At 43.4% G+C, this 27,550-nt stretch overlaps 2 protein-coding genes across 3 annotated transcripts in view; one reads left to right on the top strand and one right to left on the bottom strand.

Annotated features, from left to right (window-relative positions):
- Nucleotides 1–14,880, bottom strand: part of POLR1A (RNA polymerase I subunit A) — a 58,725-nt gene extending 43,845 nt beyond the window's left edge. Inside the window, exons 1-10 of the mRNA XM_074951872.1 lie at nucleotides 14,614–14,880; nucleotides 13,463–13,667; nucleotides 11,281–11,430; nucleotides 11,097–11,204; nucleotides 9,496–9,581; nucleotides 9,264–9,373; nucleotides 5,622–5,708; nucleotides 5,253–5,355; nucleotides 4,647–4,809; nucleotides 12–185 (exon numbers count right to left, since the gene is read on the bottom strand). Of these exons, the coding sequence (XP_074807973.1) occupies nucleotides 12–185; nucleotides 4,647–4,809; nucleotides 5,253–5,355; nucleotides 5,622–5,708; nucleotides 9,264–9,373; nucleotides 9,496–9,581; nucleotides 11,097–11,204; nucleotides 11,281–11,430; nucleotides 13,463–13,667; nucleotides 14,614–14,690 (1,263 nt within the window). The 5' untranslated portion in view covers nucleotides 14,691–14,880. The remainder of the gene's footprint in view (nucleotides 1–11; nucleotides 186–4,646; nucleotides 4,810–5,252; nucleotides 5,356–5,621; nucleotides 5,709–9,263; nucleotides 9,374–9,495; nucleotides 9,582–11,096; nucleotides 11,205–11,280; nucleotides 11,431–13,462; nucleotides 13,668–14,613) is intronic.
- A 17-nt stretch (nucleotides 14,881–14,897) lies between these two features.
- Nucleotides 14,898–27,550, top strand: part of PTCD3 (pentatricopeptide repeat domain 3) — a 48,541-nt gene continuing 35,888 nt past the window's right edge. For both annotated transcript variants that reach the window (XR_012639377.1, XM_074951876.1), the window contains exons 1-9: nucleotides 14,898–15,033; nucleotides 16,954–17,003; nucleotides 17,255–17,294; nucleotides 18,483–18,528; nucleotides 19,490–19,558; nucleotides 20,631–20,735; nucleotides 22,219–22,342; nucleotides 23,292–23,410; nucleotides 24,916–24,989. Coding sequence is in view for 1 of the 2 variants with exons in the window: in XM_074951876.1 (XP_074807977.1) it covers nucleotides 14,930–15,033; nucleotides 16,954–17,003; nucleotides 17,255–17,294; nucleotides 18,483–18,528; nucleotides 19,490–19,558; nucleotides 20,631–20,735; nucleotides 22,219–22,342; nucleotides 23,292–23,410; nucleotides 24,916–24,989 (731 nt within the window). In the remaining variant the exon portion in view is untranslated. The remainder of the gene's footprint in view (nucleotides 15,034–16,953; nucleotides 17,004–17,254; nucleotides 17,295–18,482; nucleotides 18,529–19,489; nucleotides 19,559–20,630; nucleotides 20,736–22,218; nucleotides 22,343–23,291; nucleotides 23,411–24,915; nucleotides 24,990–27,550) is intronic.

The following is a 27,550-nucleotide window of genomic DNA, read 5'->3' on the forward strand; positions in this document are numbered from 1 at the left end:
TTGACTCTCACCTGACGGATACCAGGATATTTTTCTGTCATTAGTTTGTCCATGTCACTGTCGAACACAATATTGACATGGCTCTGAAGACGAATCCAAATGTTGTACAGTTTATCTGCAGTGCTCTGCCCTGAGATCATAGCCAGGACTGAACGATCCAGTGATTCCAATGGCTCATCTGTCACCTGTGGAAACGTACGAGAACCAGGATTTAAAAAATTCAATTCCTGTTTTACCAGCCTTGTGTTTATAGCATTAAGCTCTCAAAGGAAATCACAGCTGAAACGTGGCTCATTTTTGTCCATCTGATTAAATCTAAGAAACATAATGAATCATTAACAAGATACATGTTACTTTTAGATTATCTCAACATACTGTGTTGGGCTGTTCTGTTATCAAACCTCAAAAATTAAACAGGGTCAGGCCTTGTTAGCCCCTGGATAGGAGACTTCCAAAGAAAACAATATGTAACACACAGCGATAGGGATTAAATAGTTGGTAACTAAATAGGTGACAGTCTCCCATCCGAGTCAGCATTGAGTGAGTGACCCAGCAAGATGCTAGGAGCCACTGTACTGCTGGGAGACACCATCTTTTGGATAAAAATAATGCAAAATCCTAATTTCTCACAATCATTAAAAACTCTACGCCATTTTTTCATAAGAGGTATTACAGTCTGTGCCATGGCCAATTTCCAAACACAGTTAATTGCATGCCTATCTCAAGCAGTTTCAAATAGCTGAAGATAAAGCTCCACCTAGTGGTGAAACTCCAAGTGATTAAAATAATTTAAGGAGTACTTGTGGCACCTTAGAGACTAACCAGTTTATTTGAGCATGAGCTTTCGTGAGCTACAGCTCACTTCATCGGATGCATAGCATATCGTGGAAACTGCAGAAGACATTATATACACACAGAGATTATATGTTGTTCATATAATGGAGAACATTATGTTGTTCAGAGGTATCTTGGAAATATTCCTTGAGTCGGAGACGTCGAAAATAGGATTCTAGGTCACCACAGAACTGTATCATGTTCGAGGGGCAGAAGGAGAGACCCCGAGATAGGACAGCTGCTTCTGCTGGGCTGAGAGTATAGTTGGATAGGTTAACAATATTGCTGGGTGGGTTGAGGGGACCATTGCTGTGGCCCCTTGTAGCCTGTAGTAGTTTAGAAAGAAACTTCCTGAAAAAGCGCAAGATCAAATCCGCACAGACACACCCCTGGAACCCCGACCTGGGATATTCTATCTACTACCCAAGATCCATAAACCTGGAAATCCTGGACGCCCCATCATCTCAGGCATTGGCACCCTGACAGCAGGATTGTCCGGCTATGTAGACTCACTCCTCAGGCCCTACGCTACCAGCACTCCCAGCTACCTTCGAGACACCACTGACTTCCTGAGGAAACTACAATCCATTGGTGATCTTCCTGATAACACCATCCTGGCCACTATGGATGTAGAAGCCCTCTACACCAACATTCCACACAAAGATGGACTACAAGCCATCAAGAACACTATCCCCGATAATGTCACGGCTAACCTGGTGGCTGAACTTTGTGACTTTGTCCTTACCCATAACTATTTTACATTTGGGGACAATGTATACCTTCAGATCAGCGGCACTGCTATGGGTACCCGCATGGCCCCACAGTAATGCCAACATTTTTATGGCTGATTTAGAACAACGCTTCCTCAGCTCTCGCCCCCTAACGCCCCTACTTTACTTGCGCTATATTGATGACATCTTCATCATCTGGACCCATGGAAAAGAAGCCCTTGAGGAATTCCACCATGATTTCAACAATTTCCATCCCACCATCAACCTCAGCCTGGTCCAGTCCACACATGAGATCCATTTCCTGGACACTACAGTGCTAATAAACGATGGTCACATCAACACCACCCTATACCGGAAACCTACTGACCGCTATTCCTACCTACATGCCTCCAGCTTTCACCCTGACCACACCACACGATCCATCGTCTACAGCCAAGCTCTGCGATACAACCGCATTTGCTCCAACCCCTCAGACAGAGACAAACACCTACAAGATCTCTATCAAGCATTCTTACAACTACAATACCCACCTGCGGAAGTGAAGAAACAGATTGATAGAGCCAGAAGAGTTCCCAGAAGTCACCTACTACAGGACAGGCCTAACAAAGAAAATAACAGAACGCCACTAGCCGTCACCTTCAGCCCCCAACTAAAACCCCTCCAACGCATTATTAAGGATCTACAACCTATCCTGAAGGATGACCCAACACTCTCACAAATCTTGGGAGAAAGGCCAGTCCTTGCCTACAGACAGCCCCCCAACCTGAAGCGAATACTCACCAACAACCACATACCACACAACAGAACCACTAACCCAGGAACCTATCCTTGCAACAAAGCCCGTTGCCAACTGTGCCCACATATCTATTCAGGGAACACCATCACAGGGCCTAACAACATCAGCCACACTATCAGAGGCTCGTTCACCTGCACATCCACCAATGTGATATATGCCATCATGTGCCAGCAATGCCCCTCTGCCATGTACATTGGTCAAACTGGACAGTCTCTACGTAAAAGAATAAATGGACACAAATCAGATGTTAAGAATTATAACATTCATAAACCAGTCGGAGAACACTTCAATCTCTCTGGTCACGCAATCACAGACATGAGGGTCGCTATCTTAAAGCAAAAAAACTTCAAATCCAGACTCCAGCGAGAAACTGCTGAATTGGAATTCATTTGCAAATTGGATACTATTAATTTGGGCTTGAATAGAGACTGGGAGTGGCTAAGTCATTATGCAAGGTAGCCTATCTCCCCTTGTTTTTTTCCTACAAACCCCCCCCCAAGACGTTCTGGTTAAACTTGGATTATTGCTGTGCACATTGTAAGATGAGCTATTGCCAGCAGGAGAGTGAGTTTGTGTGTGTGGTTTTTGGAGGGGGGTGTGTGTGTGGGGGGGGGGGGGTGAGAAAACCTGGATTAGTGCTGGAAATGACCCACCTTGATTATCATGCGCATTATAAAGAGAGGTTTCAAAGAGGGATGGGCTATTACCAGCAGGAGAGTGAGTTTGTATGTGTGTCTGTGTGTGTGTGTGGGGGGGGGGGGGGGGGGGAAGGGTGAGAAAACCTGGATTTGTGCTGGAAATGGCCTTCCTTGATGATCACTTTAGATAAGCTGTTAGCAGCAGGACAGTGGGGTGGGAGGAAGTTTTGTTTCATGGTCTCTGTGTGTATATAATGTCTTCTGCAGTTTCCACGATATGCTATGCATCCGATGAAGTGAGCTGTAGCTCACGAAAGCTCATGCTCAAATAAACTGGTTAGTCTCTAAGGTGCCACAAGTACTCCTTTTCTTTTTTCTTTTTACGAATACAGACTAACACGGCTGTTACTCTGAAACCTAAAATAATTTACAATGCCTTCAGTGAGGTTATTGTAATGAACGTAAATCAAAAGGAGTATTTAGTTTAGCTGATGCCAAGCATCTGGGTCAAAGAGACATCATAACATACAGCAACCCTGGACCATATACCTGGAGAGAGGCACTCAATTGGATTACAGTTTATTTCTAGTCCTACTTTTTTTTAGGTTTAGCATGTTTCGAACTGGAATTGGGGAGTTCCTCTCCTAGCTAAAAGGTGCAAATGTTTCTTATCTGAGGATGAGAAACACAGAACATGTTTGACAGAGACCCAGGACTGTAATTTACCATATGTTTGTACAGCACCTAGCGTAACAGGGACTGACCTAGTTAAGGCCTGTAAGTGCTACCTCAATCTAAATGTTAAAAAATATAAATCATAATAATAAAAGTAAAATATTTGGATGCCACTCCACAGTCGGGAGTGCAACCATAAAGGAGAGTACTTAAATCTGGGGGAGAAAGGCCCCTATGCAAGTGTTGGGCATACCCTGATTGCAGCTAAAGTGGCTCATATGTTAAATTCAGAAATCATCGGTACAGGGCTTCCCCAGCATTCCCCTGGCAGCTCTCAATATGATCCAACTGGGAAATGACGTGGGTCTGGATGTTTCAGAGGATTGGTGACTGGATATGGAGCTTTCCACTTCTAGTTCAGTCATGTGAAAAGAGCTTAGGTCAGCAGTGACTGAACATTGTTACCAACTAACTGCTATTTTGTGGCCTGAGTGAATTAGTTGCCAGCCTAGCTACTAATGGGCAGTACTCACCATAACTGGCACTGCTTAGCCTCAGAAGCTGAATTGCCCCTTACCCACAGTGGTAATCCCACTTCCTGCATCTCAGCAAGGACATATGTTCAGAGTAGAACGGCAGAAACTTCCACTTTGGTGGTCTGTGCCGTACCAACCCAGTGAACAGAGGACTTCACTCTCCAGTGCTAGTTGCCCATTCTCTCTTACACACCAAACATTCACTTTATTAATAAATGCAGAAAAATCAACAATAGAAGTCTGTGAGCAAACTGCTTTCCCCTTACAGCAGGTGTCCTTGGGACAATAGCATACAAGCCCGGCCAGGTAGAGACGCTCTCCAGTCATAAATGGCCTGCTGACCCACTCTATGATCTTTATTAGAGCAGTTTTAGAGTCTTCTTGAATTTTACATTATTTTTTCACTTTGGATACTCAGGTATGCGGCTGCTCTTACCTTCTGGATTTCATTCTCTACAAGCTGTATTGGTTGACTTTGTTCTTGAGCCATGAAAGCCAGAAGCTTCCTTATTAATTGGACATCTTTCATGACAGCCTGCAAGTTCACAGTTTGACCATTTGTAAACATCTGGTCTCCAAGACGATTCACAGGACGATACCTAAGGCAGGTCATACTCATTATACAGGGATAAAGCCAACAGAAACAATAACCTCCTGCCCGTCCCCCCGCCATCTTCATTACGTTAGAAATAGCAATGTGAACTATTAGTTCACATGCAACCTTTACAAGCAACATTGTAATGCTGAAAGATCACTCCTCTTACAAGAAATTCCACTGGTACAAACAAGTAACTGTGTGATAATATGTACTATAGTAATTTGGAACATTACTTGTAAATAGGATTTCAGTCCTTCAATAGTTTTCCCAGGGAACCTGGTGAAAGACATCTTTGATTATTATTATTGGGATTTTTCCTGAATTACATTACTCTTCTAACATTATAACAGAGCAGAACCTATACCCTAGGAGTCTGCATTTCTGACTTTTGCGAACAGTATGTGCCAATAACTAAATTCTACAACGTTTCACAAGTTTTGTTACCTTGAAGGTGGAACCACAAGGAGATCTAGAAAGAACATATCAGGGCTGAATCCTGAATTCTCACCCACCTCCAGACCAGAGAAGAGGCGATTTAGAAAGAAACCTAAGTAGTACAGAGAAGAGATAAAACTTGAATTAGGTCTGCTGTACTCTAGGCATCCAAACTCACAAATGCATTTGGTGATGGACTAATGGCATTTAACTGGTTTAAAGATCCCCAATTTAGATCATTATGCTGGGCACTGTACAAACAAAAAAAATCAATATCTGCCCTGATAAGCTAAAGAAACAAAGATGAAAGGTAGGGGATAGGAATACAACATATAAGCATTGAGAAATCTGAAGTAGCTTTGGTCTAACAACAGTTACCTTCATTCTTCCACAGAGCCACAATGTGGTCTTTGGCAGTGATGGGTGTCAAGTAACCTCTTTTCCCCAACTGAGTCTCATCTATAACTGAGGGATGAAAAAAAGTTATTTTGATATATTCACTTTCGATAGTAATTGTGAAAAAGTAAAATTCTGTTTCCACTTAGAGAAAGGAATGGAAAGGAGCAAATCAACAGAAAACACAACTGACTGAGCACCATTTGCTGGCACCTGCAAGGGCGCTTTATTGATGCAACCTATGTTATGGGGAAATCAAGTCAAGTAAACCAACTGCTTTTCAAGTAAAATTAAAATAAAATATGCATGATATGACAGTCATGAAGCTGGTCACAGTCTACAGAATTGAAACAATTAAAGCCAAGTCTGACATATACATTTTAGGAGGTGTGTACAAGTCCAGATTAGTTCAACAGGAAAAATGTACCCTGTGGATACCATAGGGAAAACGTATCCAACTTCACATGAAAGATTTCCTTTTCTTCAAGTAATAAATACACAGATCTGATACAACAGAACTACAGATTGCTTGCCTACTTTGGGGCAGAACCAGGATCTGTCAGTCACTGGCAAAGGAATGAATGTCCTGGCTCCAAAAGGTCCGTTCAATTGTGACAGCTTCTACAGCCAGAATTCCATCTTACTTCCTAGAGACTGTAAAAACGAGTCCGGTGGCATCTTAAAGGCTAGCAGATTTATTTGGGCATAAGCTTTCATGGATAAAAAAAACCCATTTCTTCAGAAGCATGGAGTGAAAATTACAGATGCAGGCATTATTATACTGACACATGAAGAAAAGGGAGTTACCTCACAAGTGGAGAACCAGTGCTGACAGGGCCAATTCAATCAGAGTGGATTTAGTCCACTCCCAATAACTGATGAGGAGGTGTCAATTCCAGGAGAGGGAAAGTTGCTTTTGTAGTGAGCCAGCCACTCCCAGTCCCTATTCAAGCCCAAATTAATGGTGTTAAATTTGCAAATGAATTTTAGTTCTGCAGTTTCTCTTTGAAGTCTGTTTCTGAAGTTTTTTGTTCAAGTATAGTTACTTTTAAATCTGTTATAGAATGTCCAGGAAGATTGAAGTGTTCTCCTACTGGCTTTTGTATGTTACCATTCCTCATGCCCGATTTGTGTCCATTTATTCTTTTACGTAGGGACTGTCTGGTTTGGCAAATGTACATGGCAGAAGAGCACTGCTGGCACATGATGGCATATATCACATTAATAGATGTACAGGTGAAGGAGTCCCTGATGGTGTGGCTGATGTGGTTGGGTCCTCTGATGGTGTCACTAGAGTAGATATTGGAACAGAGTAGGCAAAGAGGTTTGTTACAGGGATTGGTTCCTGTGTTAGTGTTTCTGTGTTGTGGCATGTAGTTGCTGGTGAGTATTTGCTTCAGGTTGGGGGGCTGTCTGTAAGCGAGGACTGGCCTGCCTCCCAAGGTCTGAGAGAGTGAGGGATCGTTTTCCAGGATAGGTTGTAGATCGCTGATGATGTGCTGGAGAGGTTTTAGCTGGGGGCTGTATGTGATGGCCAGTGGTGTTCTGTTATTTTCCTTGTTGGGCCTGTCCTGTAGTAGGTGACTTGTGGGTACCCTTCTCGCTCTGTCAATCTGTTTCCTCACTTCCCCAGGTGGGTATTGTAGTTTTAAGAATGCTGGAGACTTATCTATATAGTGGGGGAAAGAAATCAAACAATATTTTCTCCGACTGTTGAGCATGGGAATAATTTCCCCCAAACAAATTAAACCTGAATCTTAGGATGTCCATTTCTCTATTATGGATGATTGATTCCTTTGTCTCCAGGGTGGGCCAGAGGCGTGGACCTTATTACTCAAAAAGAGGAAATTTTCACTAAGCTCACATATTCTTCTTCATACTGAGGCCCACAGATCAGTTTTAATGAGATCCTCACAGTAGTGTGCCTCCTGGAAAGGAAGGTAAGATTGTTCTTTAAACACCAATATCCAGAAGTAAGACAAGTTAGATGTCCTCTGTCTTCCCCCTACAAAGGCACTAAAGCCTGCAGACGACTTCTGCCAAAAATATCATTGGCTAACGACTGGATGACCAACAGGTAGAATTCGGTGAATTTATGTGGCCACCTAGCCCATCTCATTACAGGAGATATAAGACTTCTCTGCCATGGGATTGTCTGGGCTCTTAAAGACTGGCCTTTGATCGCTGATAGAAGGAAACATATTTCTTGAATATGCTTTGAGAACGAATGCTATGAAGAAGGTGAGGACTACTTGTCTGGCCAAGAAGTACAATACTGCATCTCATCAGAGAAAGCTCTCAAATTTGGAAACTCACCTGATTAAAGATAGCAGCTACTTTAATGGTTAGAAAGTACAACAATATCATCCACAGGGCATATTGACCAGAATGAGGTCTCAAAGTGATGCTCTACGACCTTGTAGGAGTGAAATCTGAGTAGTCACCCAAAGAAAATGTTTAATGTTGGGAATTACAAAAAACATCCCACAATAACACACACTCTTGAACATGCAGAGAACAACAATGCAGAGCTTTGACACTCATCCACCCACATTACAGCCCCTTGGAAGGAAGTCATGGTAGTTTCACTTATTTTATCATGGTAGTTAAACCAGGGTCTTTGCACCAGTCAGTAGAATAAGCTGTCTGTTGACATCCTTTTAGTGGCTAAGAAAGGATTAATCACCATATCCATTTTAAACCTGTCTGGTTCTGGACAGAGGATCAGTCTTTCAAGAATAGACCTGCTCTGTGAGAAAAGTATCAGGAGGTCCAGTGCTAGGCGAATCAGGGCTGAGAACCAGTCTCTTCACCCAAAACAGCACAAAAACAGTATCACTGATATTCTTGTCTTTAGTCCTAAGGAGTAGAGGAAAGACATACAGCAGAGGCCATTGCTAACTTTAGAACACTTTGTCACTTCACATCCCTAGTCCTCACAAGTGGAGACACAAACAAGATGCTTTATTGCAGATGCAAAGAGGTCAATCAGCAGCCCACCAAACTGACTAAAAATGAGTGAAGATACCTCCAGGTGCAGGCTCCACTCTGTTTAATACAGCTTCTGTCTTGTAAACCATTCTGCCTTGATGTTCATCTCTGACGTGAAGTGCATACATAGATAGGAAACTGCTCTTCCCATGAGAGAAGTTTATTTTGTCTGTGGGATTATCATTTTCTTCCTAGTTTGTTTATGAAAAAATCCCAGAGACACGTTGCTTGTTATGACCAGAAAAGACTGTTGTCTATGGAAGGAAGAGAGTTCCAAGACACTGATGAATCACTGAGTTACAGCAGCTGGATGTTTGTGCTTTCTCAGCCTAGCTCTCTCCCTGAAATCAGCAGGGGTGCCAGCTGCTACAGCAACTCAGAAAGCAAAGCCAAATTATTGAGCTGACTTATAAATCAGATATTTGAAATAAAAAGCTGGAATTTTCCTCAGACAAATCTCTGCAGCACGGAGGGCTGGTTAAGTACAGAAAACTGGAGGGAACTTTAGATCTGGCTGTGCCCCCGAGTTGCAAGCATGCTGAAGTGCCCATTGTAGTTGATCTGTGACCCTTAAGTAAGATGAAAAATACAAATATTATACTACTATTTGCACAGAACAAAAATGTGTTTTACTTGCTGGCTCCTCCAAGATGGCCTCTTTGCCAGACTTCTGCTGTACCACAGTGGGGTAGGTTACTGTCAACTTGCTATTGTGCTCTTTCCGTACCTGTGATCTTCTAGATCTTGAAGAAAAGTAGGAAAAACAAAAGTCAGTGTAATGGTTTGCAATGTTTGAATGACTATTTATATTACAAGAAACAAATCCACAAGGCTACTTGCTTTCTCTGCACATAGTCATACTTACTTGCAGTTTGGGCATCTCTTTGAAGTCATATGCAGTTTCCAAAACTGTGCAATCAGTTTACTCCTACACTCACACACGTTTTTTACCTAAAATGGAGAAAAATAAAACAAAACCCAAAGCCTTAAAAATGATAAAAGTGACAATAAAAGCTACAATTTAAGAAGTACACACACAAAACAGATTTTATTTCTAATGCTGAATAATAGCAGTTAATTAAATTTGCCTTTACTGATTAAATACATGCCTTAATCACCTAATTTCCCCTTCAGCTGAGATTCTCCCAAATTCTCCAGAGACCCAAAGATTCCCCAGATTTTTTTAAATCCACCCTATATGTGGCTAACAATCTTTCAGACAATAAATTAATGGGATACATTTTGGCCAGAGGGATCACTGACTGATGGAAGACACTGCCTGACACCTAACTGGGACTGTGTGTGTCTTGTCTTCAGTGCTCCTGGTACCTGGTGGCTTAGAGAATGGGACAAGAAATTAAATCTCGGACTTTAGGCAGTGTTGACATTAGACTTTTGAAATGTCTTCCCCTTACTACCTTAGCCACAGCACGGTTATGCTGATGGTAGCAACAGCAGAAACACCAGTGTAGGGAGACTACTGGTATTTTTACCATGTTATGTAACCTGATCATATAAAGTCCTCTGTGAGAATTCACACTGCTGTCAACGGGAGTCCGACATGCAGCAGGATTGCAGGATAAGGCACCTGTAAGCATCCTGTAATTAGGACTGGTAGGAGAATACATCTCAGTCCTCAGAAATAGACAATGTGTTAGCATTTTAACTGTCACAATAAGGCTTTGCAGGTATCCCCCACCCCCAACTGAGGGCGACAGGCAGTGGGGTGTCAACATTTCCATTACTGCTAGTTTCACTGTCTAATTCTAAACCCAAGACTATGCTAGTGGGTCTTTGAAATCAGAAAGGCTACAAATTTTGAGTCAAAGCTTAAATTGTGTACAAAACAGAAAAATTTGTGGAGCGGCAGTAAATCTTCAGAATTTGCAGATTTTTCATGCCAAAGGATTTCTGTTGTCCTAAGAATGCATAAGAGCTTCATTATAGCAACATTCCTCTCACAAGGAACAAGTGACAAACTCAAGGAAGATAAACATTGTAGGCAAATTACTTTACCTGATTATAGCTATTCTGTGGCTTGTTCACATAGGATATCCTAAGATATTTAGATACATACAAAATATTCTTGACTTCTTAAAAGGACCTGCTACAGCCTCAAGTACATAATATTTGCAAGATGGCTTTAATGACTGTTAGTTTTATCTCATTTACATAATTATTCTCAAAGCACTATCAAATTATTTCCCTTCACACATGTACACAAAATGACACACACACCACAAACAACACTCTTTTGGGATGGTACTAAGTTCTTATTCTGTTATGGATCCAATGGCAGCTCCACTATAAACACTTGGCCACAAGTCACCTTTTTTCCCCCCTCTAAAGCAGCAGCATTCACAACTCTGGGATAAAATCTGGAAGATACCTGACCAAGCTACTTATTTAAAGAGGTACACACATGGCAAGCCTGAGATTCCAAGAAAGATCACTTATTCTACTCACATGTGAGCACTGATCTCCTAGTTGATTATTTTGTAGTATTTCATTCACATGACGATTTAACTCTTCTTCGATGTCTAAACCAGATGCATCTGTGTTTTCATCCAAAAACTGAAAGACAGAGGAAGAGAAAATTAGCATCATCACACCATTACAATGCTGCAAACTCAAACAAGGGAATACCTACCCTATTCAGGATGGCCTCTAGATCACAGACCGCATGAAGCAATCCCCTCTCCAAGACTTTCAGCTGGCTAAGCAATAGGTGAACCACAGCTCGAGTACAGGTCAGCAAGTGACAGTTTAAACAAGAACCTCGGATCAGAAGGTATAATTTCTGAAAAGAAAACAAAAATTAGTCTGGTAGATTTAATGGTGTGGAAAATAGAAGAATTGGAGGGAAGTTGGCATTTTCCTTAAAACGAATCAGTATTATCTGGAAGACAGAAGTTACCAGTCTGCAATACAGAAAGTCTCTAGCTTCCAATGCTCTCAAACAGGGAAGGGTTTCCTTGAAGCCCTGAGCCCACCCATAAGAGCCAGCTTCTCCCTCCACATCCCGGACAGCAGCAGAACTGCTTCATTTTATTTCTATTCAGGTTCATATACCATACCCCTCGCCATGGTATCTGAGACTCTATGCCCTGATCAAGGAGAAAGAGGCATCCAGAGGGAGCATCCTGCTTCAAAACAGCTGATGAGGCTCAGAGTGAAGGACCTTTTCATATTTATAAAAAGTTAGTTTGGGGATAATAGCTACCCACTGATTTTGAATTAGCTGCAGCATGTTACAGAGATGTGAGACTTTGCGTATGGACAGCACCTCCCAGGATCAGGTATGCATGGAGTGCCCCAAGCTCTACTGAAATCAACAGGAGTTCAGCATCTCTCGTCAGCCACTCAGCATACTGCAGGATGTAGCTCTTTGGGCTTTCCTTCACTTGGATATTTACCTAAACAGCTCTTCCAGAATTCTGGACTAGTGAGTTGGTATCAGCTCCTGTGTGACTGCTCTTACTCCACAATACCTATTTAAATAAATTTCCAAGTGTAGACAAGCCCTTAATGTCTGTAAAGCCCTTTGAGATTTTGGATAATAAGCAATATAAATTAAATGCTAAACTGAAGTATTATTACTAATTTGTAATATTACTAATAATTATTTTATTATCAACGTGTGTTTCACCAAGGCACATCTTACAGTAAATGGTACCATTCAAGTATTACATCCTCAATACCTCATAAATAAGGCTGTGACTTTCCAGGACCTCCTTGGCTTCTGCAGCCAGCAGGTGCGACTGACCTCAGGGCTGCCCAACCCCCACCCCCAACTGGAGCACCAGTGGGTGCTCCAGAGTCCCATCCTCCCCGCACACTGCCTGGAGCACCAGCACGCACCCCGGAGTCCGTCCCCCACCCCCTCCAGTGCACCAACGGATGCCCCCGGAGCCCTCCAGATTTTGTCAGGGGTATATAGTTCAAGTCACGGACAGGTCATGGGGCTGTGAATTTTTGTTTATTGACCGTGACTGGTCCATGACTTTTACTAAAAATAACCATGACTAAATCTTAGCCTTACTCAAATAAAATGGCATCTGCTTGCAGTGAATGTTACAGTGAATTGGAGTGAAAGTCTGAATGGTTTAAGTACATTTCAATGGACTTTCACTCCTCTTATAAAAAGAAAAGGAGTACTTGTGGCACCTTAGAGACTAACCAATTTATCTGAGCATAAGCTTTCGTGAGCTACAGCTCACTTCATTGGATGCATCCAATGAAGTGAGCTGTAGCTCACGAAAGCTTATGCTCAAATAAATTGGTTAGTCTCTAAGGTGCCACAAGTACTCCTTTTCTTTTTGCAAATACAGACTAACACGGCTGCTACTCTGAAATCTGACTCCTCTTATAGTGAAACTTCACTGTGCTTATGCTGAAATTTCATTCCACCATAAATTAGTTCTGCTATATTAATCTTCTCTATATGTCCTCTTGCTAAGCAAGGAGGAGTGGTGCATACATTGCTACTACAAGGTAGGATGTGACTCTTCGCTCCTCATTTTACTACAGTTTCTTCTATTAGGTGAAAAAAAGTTTGGCTAGTCTTACTACAGAGGTTTCTCACTGTAAGTGAAGGCATGGCAAAAGCAAGTGGGAAAGGGAGGGAGGAATCATTTGACTATTACAGTGAATATGTGTTTAAAATTAAGTCCTTTTGATGGAAGACATTTCACCAGAGGAAGATTTCCCTGTATCACTACCTACTGAATCCTTAATAATCTTCAAAGATCACTAGCTCTGAAAGACACTAGACTACTAGCTAGTGAAGACTAGTCTACAACATTAACACATTCTCAGCAGCATATACATACATCAAAAAATAGAGGATTGTAGACAGTCAGTGGCAGATCTATGTGGCCTAGGTGTCCAGGACAGTTGTTGAAGTCCTGCATACAAGTGGTACACACTTCTTTGGCATCAGGAGGTCCCAAAGACAAGTCATACAGTCCATTTACTGATGGGTTGCCCACGTTATCTAGGTAACGAGGGTTGCTTATGGCTTTTACGCTTAGTTTCCTAAAGATGAAAGAAAAACAAGAAGTTACATCTATGAGGGCAGATATTGTTAACTTTGTATATGCTTGGGTGTTACGAGTAACAGCAAAAAAGTTAGGGAAAACGATCACGTCTTCCTCCTCCCCCCTTTTTTTTGTGCATTTGCCAGCACTTTGTGTATAGTCAGTTTCACTTGCTTCCTCTGTATACCCAGTTATAGGGCCACATCTATAGAAAACTTTTCCTTAAAGGCTCTAACCACTGCACCAACAACAGTGGCAGGAATGCCAGGCAAGCTAGTCACGACACCCAAGGGAATACTCCTATTCTTACCAGAAGTACCATTTTTAATAACCACAGGGTCTGCTCCCCGGCAGCACACAACAGCAGCTCTCCCTCCGCAGTTGACTAAAGTACCCTCCCTCCTGGGAGCACGCACCAGGTCCTCTTCTCCCTTCCACAACAGAAGAGGGCCACCTCCTCTGCCCCGCTCCCACCTAGGCTGGGGCTTCTCCTCTCCACTTTAGCTCCCATTCTACGGCATAAGACACCCCTTCCCCTGTCTCCACTCCAGCCCCCCCCCCCGGGTTGGCAGCCTCTTTGCCCCCACCCCCCCCCCCGCCTCATAGGCTGCATTTCACCACTGCCCCCCTCCACCCACCCACCCCCCTCCAGCCTGGGCTGCCCCAGACCCTTCTCCAATCTCCACTCTCCCGGCCCCCCCATGCTGCGCTGGGCTCCAAGAACGGGGCAGGCACAAGGGCGCCGACCTAGCTCCCTCCAGCCCAAGGGGTGGGGGTGGGATCTCTCAGAAAGAGAGCCCAGCACAACGGGCGATCTCCCACCCAGGGACTACACGTCCCAGCATAGCATGCGCCAAGGGTCCATGGGGTTCTGGCCACTCGGCGGCGCACGGCATGCTGGGAGCAGTAGTTCCCGCGGGGGCCCTCCAGGCTCCGGTCCTCACCTGATCTCCTCGGCCGTGTACATCCCGAAGGAAACACCGGCCAGCCGCCGCCACGGCACCTCTCTGGGCGGCCTCATGGTGGGTGCTCAAGTCGCTACCTCCTCCCGCTCCGGCACCAGAGACTCCCACAACGGGTAGCCACTGCGCCACGAGCACCACGCGGCCCCCAACTGCGTGCCCGCACTCAGGGGGAGGGACCGTCCCTGGACGATACCAACTCCACTTCCTGGAGAAGGGTATCTCCCGCTTCCCTCCTCCTCACAGCGGCAAATGGTACCGCCCCTGCTTCCCAGCATCCCCCGGGCGGGCCGCTAAGATGGCGGGAAGGTGGTTGCGGCACAGCTCCTGGTGGCGAGCGATGCTGTTGAGCGGACGCTGCAGCTTACGGCTGCTCAGCACGGGGAAGGGAGCGAGCAGCAAGTAGGAGCAGGGGCTGGGCTGGACAGCGGCTCCGCGTGCCCTGGGCTGAAAGAGCCGGTAACGCGGGTGGGCGGGCGGGCAAGGCGCTGAAGCCAGCGCCTGCGCCACGAGAGCGAGTGAACGGGCGCTGCGCCTGCGCAATGTAGTCACCCTTCACGGCGCGCTCTAGCCAGGTGCTGGAATTCATGCTGGTGCTCCGGGAACGGATAGGGAAACCGCGCGTGCGCAGTGGCCGTTGTGGTCCGCGGATGGGGTTACTGGGGTTGACTTTAAGACCCTACCGAAGTTAAATTGTCTGTTGGGGTCTGGCCGGAGGCTGTCAGCAGGGAATCTGCCTCCATTTGCGTGGGGGTTTCAGCTGCCCGGGGAGGGGTCTGCCCTGGCTGCATTAGCACTTACACGATTTTCAGGACCGGTTCTGGGGGAGCTAGCCCGTTGCTGATTTATTTTTAAACGGCCCCTTTTCCGGTGTGTACTGTTGTTAATTACGTTCATGGCAGTAGTGTCTGGGCAGAACTCCGGAGGACCCCACTGAACAGACAGAGTAGTAAACACTCACTGCGCTAGAGACCTTAGTTACAATCTAACAGGCGAGAGAGATGAGGAAAGGAAAAAACTATATCGTGGCGGGGGGTTTTTAATAGCAGTGTTGAGAGACGTGGTTACAAAACGAACACACATCCCTGATCCTGCAGTGAGGTACATGTCGGTTCACTCTTTGCACAGGCTCAGGGCCAGTGTTTAGTCTTGTGGTGTATACCAGCCCCAGAGCTGTAACAAAGTTTGGGGGCACAGTCTAATACAAAGTTTAAGCCTGTTTATTTGATAGGAGCAAATAGATTTCAGTACAAATTACTCTTAAGTTAGATTGACATGAAAACCAAAGCGAACAAAAGAGAGGATTGCGTTAAAGGGCATTTTCTTATGTTCTGTGTGCTCTAGAAAGCAAATCATATCCAAATTCAGTGCAAAATGGCTAGCTATCTGTAGGCTGCACAGTACATAGAGGTGCGGTACATTCATTTCTGAATCACTCTACATCCTGTGAGCTCTTTGAAACAGATCTAATCTGTATTGATCTATAGTTGGTGTTGGCCCTGCCTTGAGCAGGGGGTTGTACTAGATGACCTCCTGAGGTCTCTTCCAACCCTAATCTTCTATGATTCTATATAAGCATTCAGCCTAGTTCCAGCTTCTAGCACAAAGCTTTGTGTTTGTGCAGGTAGTGCAAGTATTCAAAAACATGGAGGAGAGGGACAAAATCCTGAGAATTTATTTTTTAAATTGCCTTCCGTTTTTGGAACCTTTAGAGTTCACATTTTCAAGCTTTTATCTAGAACAGTCGTTCCCAAACTTGTTCCACCGCTTGTGCAGGGAAAGCCCCGGCGGGCCGGCCGGTTTGTTTACCTGCCGCGTCCGCAGGTTCGGCCGATCGCGGCTCCCACTGGCCATGGTTCGCTGCTCCAGGCTAATAGGAGCCACTGGAAGCGGCAGCCAGTACGTCCCTCGGCCCGCACCACTTCCAGCAGCTCCCATTGGCCTGGAGCAGCGAACCATGGCCAGTGGGAGCCGTGATCAGCCGAACCTGCGGACGCAGCCGGTAAACAAACTGGCTGGCCCGTCAGGGGCTTTCCCCGCACAAGTGGCGGAACAAGTTTGGGAACCACTGCTCTAGAAACTTGGCTAGAGATTCTCTTGTGATCACCTGATTCCTGGAGCTGGGGCTTTAAGAAAAACAACATATCACGAGGCTTGTGATAAAACCCCAAGGTTGGCAATACTGTGTAGGATTGCCACTGACCTGCATTTGTTAATGGTCTAGTTGCTTGCAGTCCAGAATTCTGAAAATCCATTTCTGCAATACACATTAATGTGTGTGCTGATACTCAAAACCCTCATGGCCATGTTTGGTGTCTGTAGGCATTGTTCAGGAACTGCATCACTTCAGAAGACTGAAGCTGACCCAGGAGGTACAGTATCTTAATTATATAGTTCATTTTTACAGCTCTGCAAAATGTACTCTGTTATGTAGTTAAAATAAACAAGGCACCTAAAGAGGAATTTAAAACGTATTAGGTTCAGAATTGCCCATCTTAAATATCAGGAGTGCTATTTTTGACTTTTAACAGTTTAGAGTAATCAACAGTTTGGTTGTAGTTAAAGAAATGCCAGTCTCATGTTTGTGTTCTAACAGTATTATGATCAATATTTCTTATTGAAGTTACTGAAGAAGAAATTGTTGTTCCAAGAAAGAAAACTTGGTGAGTGTTAATATCCCATCTCTTTCTCTTCTCCCTCCGAGTTGGGGCCCCCGGAGTTTTTCTGACATGTGTCCCTCTACGCTTTTGTGTATGTGAACAGTAAAGAAATCTCAGTTTTGTGTATTGTGGTATGAGGGAGAAAGTCAATGGGGAAACTGAATGAAGGGCTCTGTCTCCAGTAAGCCACTTTAAAAAACCTCTGTTTCAGTACTTTTGTTTTTTTCTTACTTAAAGACCATGTTTACTAGCCAACCAAATTTACTGATCTTTTGGGAGGTTGCCTATATTGAGGCATATTTCAATATAGCTAAAATAAACTTTTGCCTAATTGGAGTAGATAAAATAAAAGCAGGAGGAAGCTTGTATTTCTAAAATCTTGGAGAATGGATTATTGTGGAGGCGATGCTGAAGATATGGCATTGGGTGTACCCCACTCCATTCTTATCATTGCTAGTTGATCCATGGAGGGGAGCTGACTCGAGTGCAGAGTGAGTCTTACTAGTTATACTGCAGATCTAGAAGTGAGATATTAGAGGCAAACCAATATGGATGGGTGTGCTTAGCAATTGAATGTCAGTACAGCATGCTACTTGTGAAGGATTTGAGTTGGGATCCTTGAATTTGCAAGGCCTGGGAGCATTATAGAAAGGAGTAGCTCTTGGCACCGTCAGCTACATATCTTTCAATCAGCCCAAGAGTCAAGCATAGGTTACTATATCCAGTCCTCAGTCAGTGCAAGAATTGGTTTCTGTGATTTGAGGCTTTGAGAGATAACATTCTCTCCCTTACCCCTCTCCCCACAGTTCTCTCTCAACTAGTGCACCTGGCATGGGGGGGATGAAAATACATATACAGACACCATTTTTATAAAGTCTTAACTGTGTTGGCTACAATGATTTCATACTAATTAAATAAATATATAATAGGGTATTAAATTAAATGGTTCAACACCACTTCATCAGTCAAGCTTTCATTCCCCTTCTTCCCTCCATGTCCCAAGAGAAAACGATGTATTTTAAATAGGATTAGAATATTTAGAGCATCATTTACTTGACAGTGCAATTTTTCTTAAAATCCTGATCCCTTGAGACTCTCAATTCATCTAGTACAGGACAAAAAGTTAATACATGGGATGAATTGATGTTGAAAGCCTGTTGCACGCTATTAATGCAAGTTTCTTAAATTTAGGGATAAACTAGCAGTTCTTCAAACACTTGCATCTACAGTAAACAGGGTAAGTACTTTCTTAGGTTATAATCAATCCTGTGGAACTGTGTAGTGCTGCTTTTTAATACACTAGACTTGCCTTCTGATGACCTTTTATATACCTGCCACAATCATAAGTGAAAAATGGGATCCTAGTTGCCATCTGAGCATAAACTTGCTGCATCATTCAGCACCTTGAGTCTTCTATGAATAACCTGTCTGAAGCTGTTTCTCTGTAGTAATATGTTAAGATCATTTGTCAGACCAGTGTTGAACTGTTAAAGAATGGAGGAGAGATTGCACATGCACTGTGGACCATAAGAGCCTAATTCTCGGTTGCCATGCACATTGTACAGCCATTCTCATCAGTGCAGCGTGAGTGCGAAGCATATTTTAAAATGCCAGCGTCTGATTTGGTAGAGTTTTACATTCATTATGCAAGGTGCTTGGTAGCAGAGAATCAGGCCCTTGGTTTTCACTCTGACTGTACCAAATGAGCCTGCTGAAAAAGCATTATAGACTAAAGACCAGAAATCTTCTAAATCAAGATTCTGTTAGTCACAGGAACAGAGAGTCCCAGAGAAGTTAGTGTTTGTTGATGATTCCTGGAATTAATAGCCCAATCATGCAAGGTGTTAAGAGCCCTTGGGTCCCGTTCATTTCTGTGGCAGTTAAGGCACTTGTTGCTTCGGAGGATGCTCTTCGTACCTTACTTATTTAGGTTCCCATCTAATGTGATCACTGTATTAATAATGTATGTATACCTATTACGTACTTCTGAAAAACTGGTTAATCATTTATTCCCAAACCAACACATGGCTACATTTCAAACTGGTGAATTTTTTGCTAGATAAATATATTCCTCTTTAAAATGGGGTAGAGAGGTGATTGCACTAGATCTGCTGACAGTCCCTTAATTTCAGAGATGAAATAAGATATCTACAATACACCTGTCTAGAACTTTAAATTCTGCCTTTTCCTTTCTATAGGATCCTACAGCTGCTCATTATATGTTTCAAGATGACCCCTACCTTATCCCTAGAAACTATTTTGAGTCTGTAAGTATTCCATTTTGAAACTTTGATGAACTCTACCCCCAGTTATTAAGTCGGCAGCTTGGGTTTTTTTTAATTGAAAAAGAAAATAGTTTCTGATCAGTCGTTAAACGTGTTCAGAATATTTTTTTCCTTCAGTACTTATGGTCTCCTATTGATTATAAGGTTCTTCTGGGCAGGCTTGGGGCAACACCACGAAGCAGGCTCAGACCCCTGCTCTAGGCACTTAGCTGCCTGCTCCCTTTCCACTTTAAGAACTGCTACTGTTTCTTCAGTCTAATACCTTATCCACTGGCCTGCACTGCCAGACTCTTTGCTGGTATGCAGTTTTCGTTGAAGAATACAAACCTTTGCACAGATGGTGTTTATGTGCAATGATTACTCCGTTTAAATACTGTCTCTAGAGCTGATGCTTGCAACACAGTATACACTTGCAATTTAGTAAAATTTTGAAATAAAAATGTGAGCTAAAACATCTGTATGGAATTGTAAATGTAGCTCTATGTACCATAAGAAACGAATTGTCCCAACTTGTAAGAGCTTACAGTCTTACACAGAATAGCCATATTATAATGGAGTGTGTGGAAAGAATAGTGTTGAGAGGAAGAAAGCTTTGAAAGAGAGAGAGGGTACTTGCAGAGCAGCAGCTGGTTTATCTCAAGCATGGAGGGCAGCAGATAGAAGGCATAAAGTCATGAGTGGGGCAGGGGACAGAATTGGAAGGAGTGCAATATAAGAGAAGGCAAGTAGAAGGAACGTAGATTGGAGCAAGATTAAATGAGACCTTGAAAGTGAAGCGCAGGAACTTGAATTTGATGTGACTGGAATCCCATAAAAATTAGGATAGGGACTGATGTGATTTGAGAATGAAGATTGGAGAGGTGAAGTCAGAGAGGACAAGGCTGCTGTAGTCAATGTGAGATGGGGGTCGGAGGAGCTTAGCAGCTGAGATAGCGAAGGAGTGTCCTCCTGTCCCTAAGAAGTGTTCATGCTCTGGGGGAGGCATGACATACTTGACCCCCAGAGGACTAGGTATTGTAAAGAAACAAACTTATCCCCTTTCCTTCCTATACAGCGTTTATTTTCGTTGTCCAGGGAGTCTGGGAAAAATGCTGCAAAGTACATTGTTAACGAATTCCCTCGATTCTTTGAGAAGGACATTGCGGAGCCTCATATACCGGTAAACTCTCTGCTCTTGTGGTCATGGTATCTCTACTTTTGCTATGTAGCAATATGGGCAGTAGGACTGTTTGCATAAGGATTATAGGACTGGGCCCAAAAATTCGTCTAAAAATGGCAAAACCTTATGACTTACCACTAAATAACTGAGTGTTCTCTTGTTTACATAAGCTACATATCAGTTTGGGTTTACCAAGGGGAACAACTCTTAAGAGCTCAGATAACATTTGTGATTAAAGTCAGTCAAGGCTTTTCAGGCAGAAGTAAGGAGTGAATGGATCTAGGTGATTTTTTTTTTTTTTTTTTTTTTGTCTCAAGTTTGATTTTAATTCTAATGATTTTAGTGTTGATGGTCCAGTTTGTAAGTGACTGTCCAGTTAGGAAATGCAGTCCCTAATCCCCAGAAAATGATTCGTGCTACAGTCGCTTCTATTATTACGTTTTGGGGGGGCAGGGAAGATAGGAGCCATAATGGCTTTTAAGATGGGTAATACATTTCAGTTGGTGTCCTGGCTATTAGATGGTTCGAGCATTATTCTTGGGGGAATTCTGCACCAAAAAATTTAAATTCTGCGCACAGTATTTTAAAATTATGAATATTTTATTTGTCAAAATAACAATATAATCATCCCAGTTTCAAATATTTTCATAATTTCTTTCAAAATACCTGTCAGCAAGTATATTGGTAACAATACAGATACCAAAAAAGATTCAGGAAATGTTTTTTGACAAAGAGATTCCTTACTAGGCATATTAATACAGAACTTTGAGTAGTAATTCATTTAAACTACAATACAGAATCTAATTTCCCACACCCCTCAGAAGAAGTGCAAAGGCGTGGGGGAGTCAGAGGAAATGGAGTAGCTGAGGGAGAAGGGAAGTAATTGCTGGGAAGGAGACAGAGAGTGAACCTGGAAGTTGTTGGGTGTGGGTGGGGGAGATGTGGAATTAATTTGGTGGTTTTGAGTGGGGAGAGTTGAGGATTCTTCTCCATGCAAACCCTGGCTAACCCCTAGCCTCTCTCAGTCAAGCACATCTATCCCTATCCCCATCCCCATGTGGTCCTGCACCCTCACTCAGCCCCCGCCCCCCTTCCTCCATCCCCATGTGTCCTTGCACCTCCCTACCCCTGTCCCCATGTGTATTTGTGCCCCCCCATGTGCCCCTCACTGTCCATCCTCCCCCCCCATATCCCACGCCTCCTCATCTGGTTCCATGGGATGGGCACTGTGAGGAACGCAGCCTCTTCTCCCCCCACATCCTCCGTTGACTGCTTGTGCCTGGGAGTGGCTGCCCTCTGTTCTGGTGCCACAGCAGCCCCTAGTGGGTAAGAGGCATAACTGCAGCTCCTCTCTGGCGGAATGTATTTTCTACAGGAAAAAAAAAAATCTGTGGGGGGGGGGGTGAATTCTGCACGTACACAGTGGTACAGAATTCCCCCAGGAGTAGAGCATCCATTCAGCCTATGTGCTCTTTAATTTTAGTGCCTGATGCCAGAGAACCTTACACCTCAGATTGAAGAAGTGAGTGAGGCAGCTCTTAAGGAACGTATCCAGCTTAGAAGAGTAAAAGCTTCTGTGGACATGTTTGATCAGCTCCTGCAAGCAGGTACCACCTTGAGCTACAGAACTGAATTTGGCAGCCAGCTTATGTGTATGGAGACCTAGGCGTAGGGTAAAGCTGGTTTAATGTTAATGTACAGAGTTGCAGAACTGATTTGTATTCTTGAGAACTGGTTCTTAAATCTTGGGCTCTCATCTGCTATCACTTGTTCACTGAGACATTCTTAGTAGTCTCGCGAATGATACACTTTGCTAGCTCAGCAGCGGGAGATAAGGGTGTGAAGAGGGAGGAGGTTCCAAGATAGGCTCTTTCTTTTACCGCTCTAGTTAATCTGGGCCATATGTCTGTCAAGAAGCAGGAAAGACCCTGGAATGCAAGGCCTTTTGAATAAAGAGCTAAAAAGAAATATGAGGTAATGGGAGCTGAGAAGGCCTTGCCCTAAGAAATGGAGAGGAGAGGATTCCATTACATGAATTTAAAGCTTGTTGAGACTAGTGTTTTTGATGGGGAAGGTGGTTTGCTGTCATAGAACACGTTGTCCCTCACTAGCTTTTTTTGACAGGGCAGAGCACAGGAGCCCTTACCGAAAGCTTATGGTGTTTTAGTTGGGTTATACTGGTATTGCAGCACTTTCACTGTTGGCCACTATCTGTCACCCCCACACCAGCCAATACTTGGTCAGCAAAGCTCTACCTCTTGTCCATGCTCTGGATAGCCAGCAGTGGCATCAGTGTTACAGCCAAGAAGACAGACATTTTTTTATGGGTACTAAAATGCTATTCTGTGGTCACCCCATTCTGAAGTGACTGTGTAATCTGGATGTGTAATTCTGGGAGTGTTGCTTTTGAACCCATCTTTGTTCATATAAAGTTGCTTTCTGGAAATTCTGCATGCTGTGACATGTTTTGGTGTCAATGAAGAGCCCCATTTCATGAGTGTTGAATAAACAATGTATCCTTTATGCTTCATAAGTCTGCTTCCTCATTGCTTGCAGGAACCCCTTTATCTCTGGAGACATCAAACCGTCTTCTGGATCTATTATGTTTCTATGGAGACAGAGAGCCTAATAGAGAAGACCAGTCTGAACAAAAGGAGGAGCTGGAAGAATCAGAGGTACAAAAACTGTAAAGAGGCTGTTTAGTTAACTTTCTGCTCAGATAGTAGGAGAGCACATGTGATGGCAAGAACATCCTCACACCTTGTGTGCCTGGAGAGGCATGAGTGTGCTGAGCAGTTACAAATCTTGTGAACTGACCAAAGTGGCCTACTTTTAAAAGCTGTCCAGACTTAGCTGAAACCTTGCTGGCAAGAACCATGCTTAAACAGTTGTTGTTGATCTGTGTGGTGGTGAAGGTGGATAACATTTTTTTTTTCTGCCCGCCATGTTTTTATAATTTAAAAAAAAAAAAAAAGTGATATCCTACAAAGAGGGCCTAGCCTGTGGCAAGGGTTGACTTAGTGTACTTCTCAGGTTGGGATCTCTGCCTTCACAGATCAGAGAATTGGGTACCAAGAACCATGATAAAGCACTGACATGCTGGTAAGGCTTCAGCCATGGCTGGCATCTAAGGTCCTAATGTGCAGCCAGCATATTGATGAGACTGATGCCAAGACCTGTTGACCAGGAACAAGCAATTGTTTATCCCACATGAGTGCTGCTGCTCTCTCCTTGGCCCTGTGGTAAGGAAAGGAGAGCGTGTCTTGATGCTGTTCCCTCTCACTCCCTATCTTCCTCCTTCCCTACTCTCCAATTCCACCACTCTGGTTCTAGTTCACTGCCTGTTTCGCTCACCCACGTACTCAAAGATTTCTGACTGGCTGAATTCCTTTCCTGTACCCTGGTTAGCATACAGAGCATGGAGACAAGTGTCTTTTGCTTTTAGATGAAGTGGGCAATGGGGACAACATTTCTAATCTATGCCCAGGGTGGGCAACAGGGTGCATGTGGTTCTGCAGGGTGAACAGGAATAAGCAAGTAATTGAAATGATTCTGATTTAATATTTACTTTTTTTGTATTTTGAGGTAGCGATTAATGACAGGAGCAAACACTTTCATACAGAAATGTCATTTCTGACCTGATTGTGTCCCATTAATAAATGAAACCCATCTTGATGCATTTGATTTGGGAGACCAACACGCATACTTCTCTTGTAAACACACACACGTACGTGTGTGTGTGAGAGAGAGAGAAAATCTGTATTAAAATCCTTTTTTTTTTTTTTAAAAGCACCAAACAAGGTGATGCAAACTGGCTTCCTTGTCATCTCAAGGCAGACAAACCAATTGTGATTTATACATGGTGAGAGGAGTCTAATGTTCCTCTTCTTTCTGTGCTCCATACATGAGTTCACTTACAGTTCATATTCACTTGTCTGATGTAGATTGGGAGGCAGGGTGAAGGAATACGGTTTCACCCGCAAGCAATGTCTACACTGTGTGTGACCCCACTGGTGACTAGGGGGAAGACACGGAATCACTTGACTTCTTTTGCAGTGTATAAATCTTGTTTAGTTGGAGCTGTCTTTAGCCTATTTAATTCTAGCTATCACTTACTAGAATTGTAATAAAAGGTTGATATTTTACTCATTGTAAATATTTGTGGCAAAAATCTTTTCAGGAGGAAGTTCTGGATCAGAGGCGACGGAAGGGGCGTTCACGGAAGACCTCAGACTTCACTGGCCCTAAGTGGAGGTATGTATAGAAGGTGTTCCTGCAGTCTCTTGGGGTTTTATTAAATGTAATTTTAGATGTGAATCTTGTGGTGTTCTAAGATTTCAGTTTCTTTTTGTTGTGTTTGTAAAGACCTATTAACATATCTGCAGCTGACACCTCTTTATACTATATGTTGATGTATTTAAAATATACAGTAGAACCTCAGAGTTATGAACACCAGCATTACAAACCGACTAGTCAACTACACACCTCATTTGGAACTGGAAGTATGCAATCAGACAGCAGCAGAGACGAAAATAAAAAAGGAAATACAGTACAATACTATGTTAAATGTTAAGTACTAAAAAGTAAAGGTAAAGCAGCATTTTTCTTCTCCATAGTAAAGTTTCAAAACTGTATTAAGTCAGTGTTCAGTTGTAAATTTTTGAAAGAACAACCATAAAGTTTTGTTCAGAATTATGAATATTTCATAGTTATGAACAACCGCCATTCCTGTGGTGTTCGTAACTCTGAGGTTTTACTGTACTTTTTCTAGAGTGGTAATCAAGATCCAATAAGAGATTTAAGAATGGCTTGACCTTTTACCTCTGGCTTAACATGGTTGGAGAAGTTTGTAAATCTTATACACAGTCTATATTCTGCAACATTTGAGAGAGGGTGGGCTGACAAGCATACATGTGACTAGCAAATAGTAACCAACAGAGTGGAATTATGTTACATCTGTCATCCTGAAGACTTCTGAAGCATCAGGAGAAAATTTAAAAAAAAAAACAAACAGCAGTAAGGGGACAATAAAAATGCCATCATGGCTAAATAGCACATTAAAAAGGCATTTAGAGGCAGAAAGGCATCCTTGAAAAACTGGAAGTCAGATCCTAGTGAGAAAAATAGAAAGGAGCATAAACTCTGGCAAGTCATGTGTAAAAGTAGAATAAGGCAAGCTAAGAAAGAACTTGAAGAACAATTAACTAAGGACACAAAATCTGACAGCAAAAAAATTAAGTACATCAGAAGCAGGAAGCCTGCCAAACAATCAGTGTGGTCACTGGATGATCAAGATGCTAAAGGAGTACTCAAGGAAGACCAGGCCATTGCAGAGAAGCTAAATGAGCCATTCTTTTTAGATGACAAATCTGAGGAACTCTCCCAGAATGAGGTGTCAATAGAGAAGGTTTTGGAACAAATTGATAAATGGTAAGAAGTCACCAGGACCAGATGGTATTCAACCAAAAGTTGTGAAGGAACTTGAGAACTACTAACTGTAGTATGTAATCTATCACCTAAATCAGCCTCTGTACCAGATGACTTGAAGGTAGCTAGTGTCATGTCTATTTTTAAAAAAATGTTCCAGAGGCAATCCTGGCAATTGCAGGCCAATACGCCTAACTTCAATATCAGGCAAATTGTTTGAAACTATAGTAAAGAACAGAATTATCAGACGCATAGATGAACATGATATGTTGGGAAGAGTCAACATGGCTTTTGTAAAGAGAAATCATGCCTTGCCAATCTATGGGTATGTCTACACTACGAAATTAGGTTGAATTTATAGAAGTCGGTTTTTTTAGAAATCGTTTTTATATAGTTGATTGTGTGTGTCCCCACACAAAATGCTCTCAGTGCATTAATTCAGCGGAGTGTTTCCACAGTACCAAGGCTAGCGTCAACTTCCGGAGCGTTGCACTGTGGGTACCTATCCCACAGTTCCCGCAGTCTCCGCTGCCCATTGGAATTCTGGGTTGAGATCCCAATGCCTAATGGGGCAAAAACATTGTCACGGGTGGTTCTGGGTACATATCGTCAGGCCCTCCTTCCCTCTCTCCTTGAAAGCAATGGCAGACAATCGTTTTGCGCCTTTTTTCCTGAGTTACCTGTGCAGACGCCATACCATGGCAAGCATGGAGCCCGCTTAGCTCACTGTCACCGTACGTCTCCTGGGTGCTAGCAGACGCGGTACTGCAAGCAGCCCATTGCCTTTTGGCAGCAGACAGTGCAATAGGTCTGATAACCATCGTCGTCATGTCCGAGGTGCTCTTGGCCGCCTCGGTAAGGTCGGTCAGGAGAGCCTGGGCAGACACAGGCGCAGGGACTAAAATAGGAGTGACTCGACCAGGTCATTCTTTTTAGTCCTGCCGGCAGTCCTATTGCACCATCTTCTGACGAGCAGCCAGGAGATGAGGATGGCTAGCAGTCCTACTGCACCGTCTGCTGCCAGCCAAAGATCTAAAAGACAGATGGAGTGGATCAAAACAAGAAATACACCAGATTGGTTTTGTATTCATTTGCTCCCCCCTCCCTCCCTCTGTGAAATCAACAGCCGACAGTCGTTTTGGTGAGGTCTGTCAGGAGCACTGTGAAAAGTTTAATGGAGATTCAGTCCTGCCTGAAATACCGGGGGGAGGGATAGCTCAGTGGGTTGAGCATTGGCCTGCTAAACCTAGGGTTTTGAGTTCAGTCCTTGAGGGGCCCACTCTGTGTGACAGTTGTTTTTGTTTCTCCTTGATGTAAAGCCACCCCCTTTGTTGATTTTAATTCCCTGTAAGCCAAGTCGTCAGTTGCCCCTCCCTCCGTCAGAGCAA

The sequence above is a fragment of the Natator depressus genome, chromosome 4, assembly GCF_965152275.1.
Source record: "Natator depressus isolate rNatDep1 chromosome 4, rNatDep2.hap1, whole genome shotgun sequence".
Taxonomy (NCBI): Eukaryota; Metazoa; Chordata; order Testudines; family Cheloniidae; genus Natator; species Natator depressus.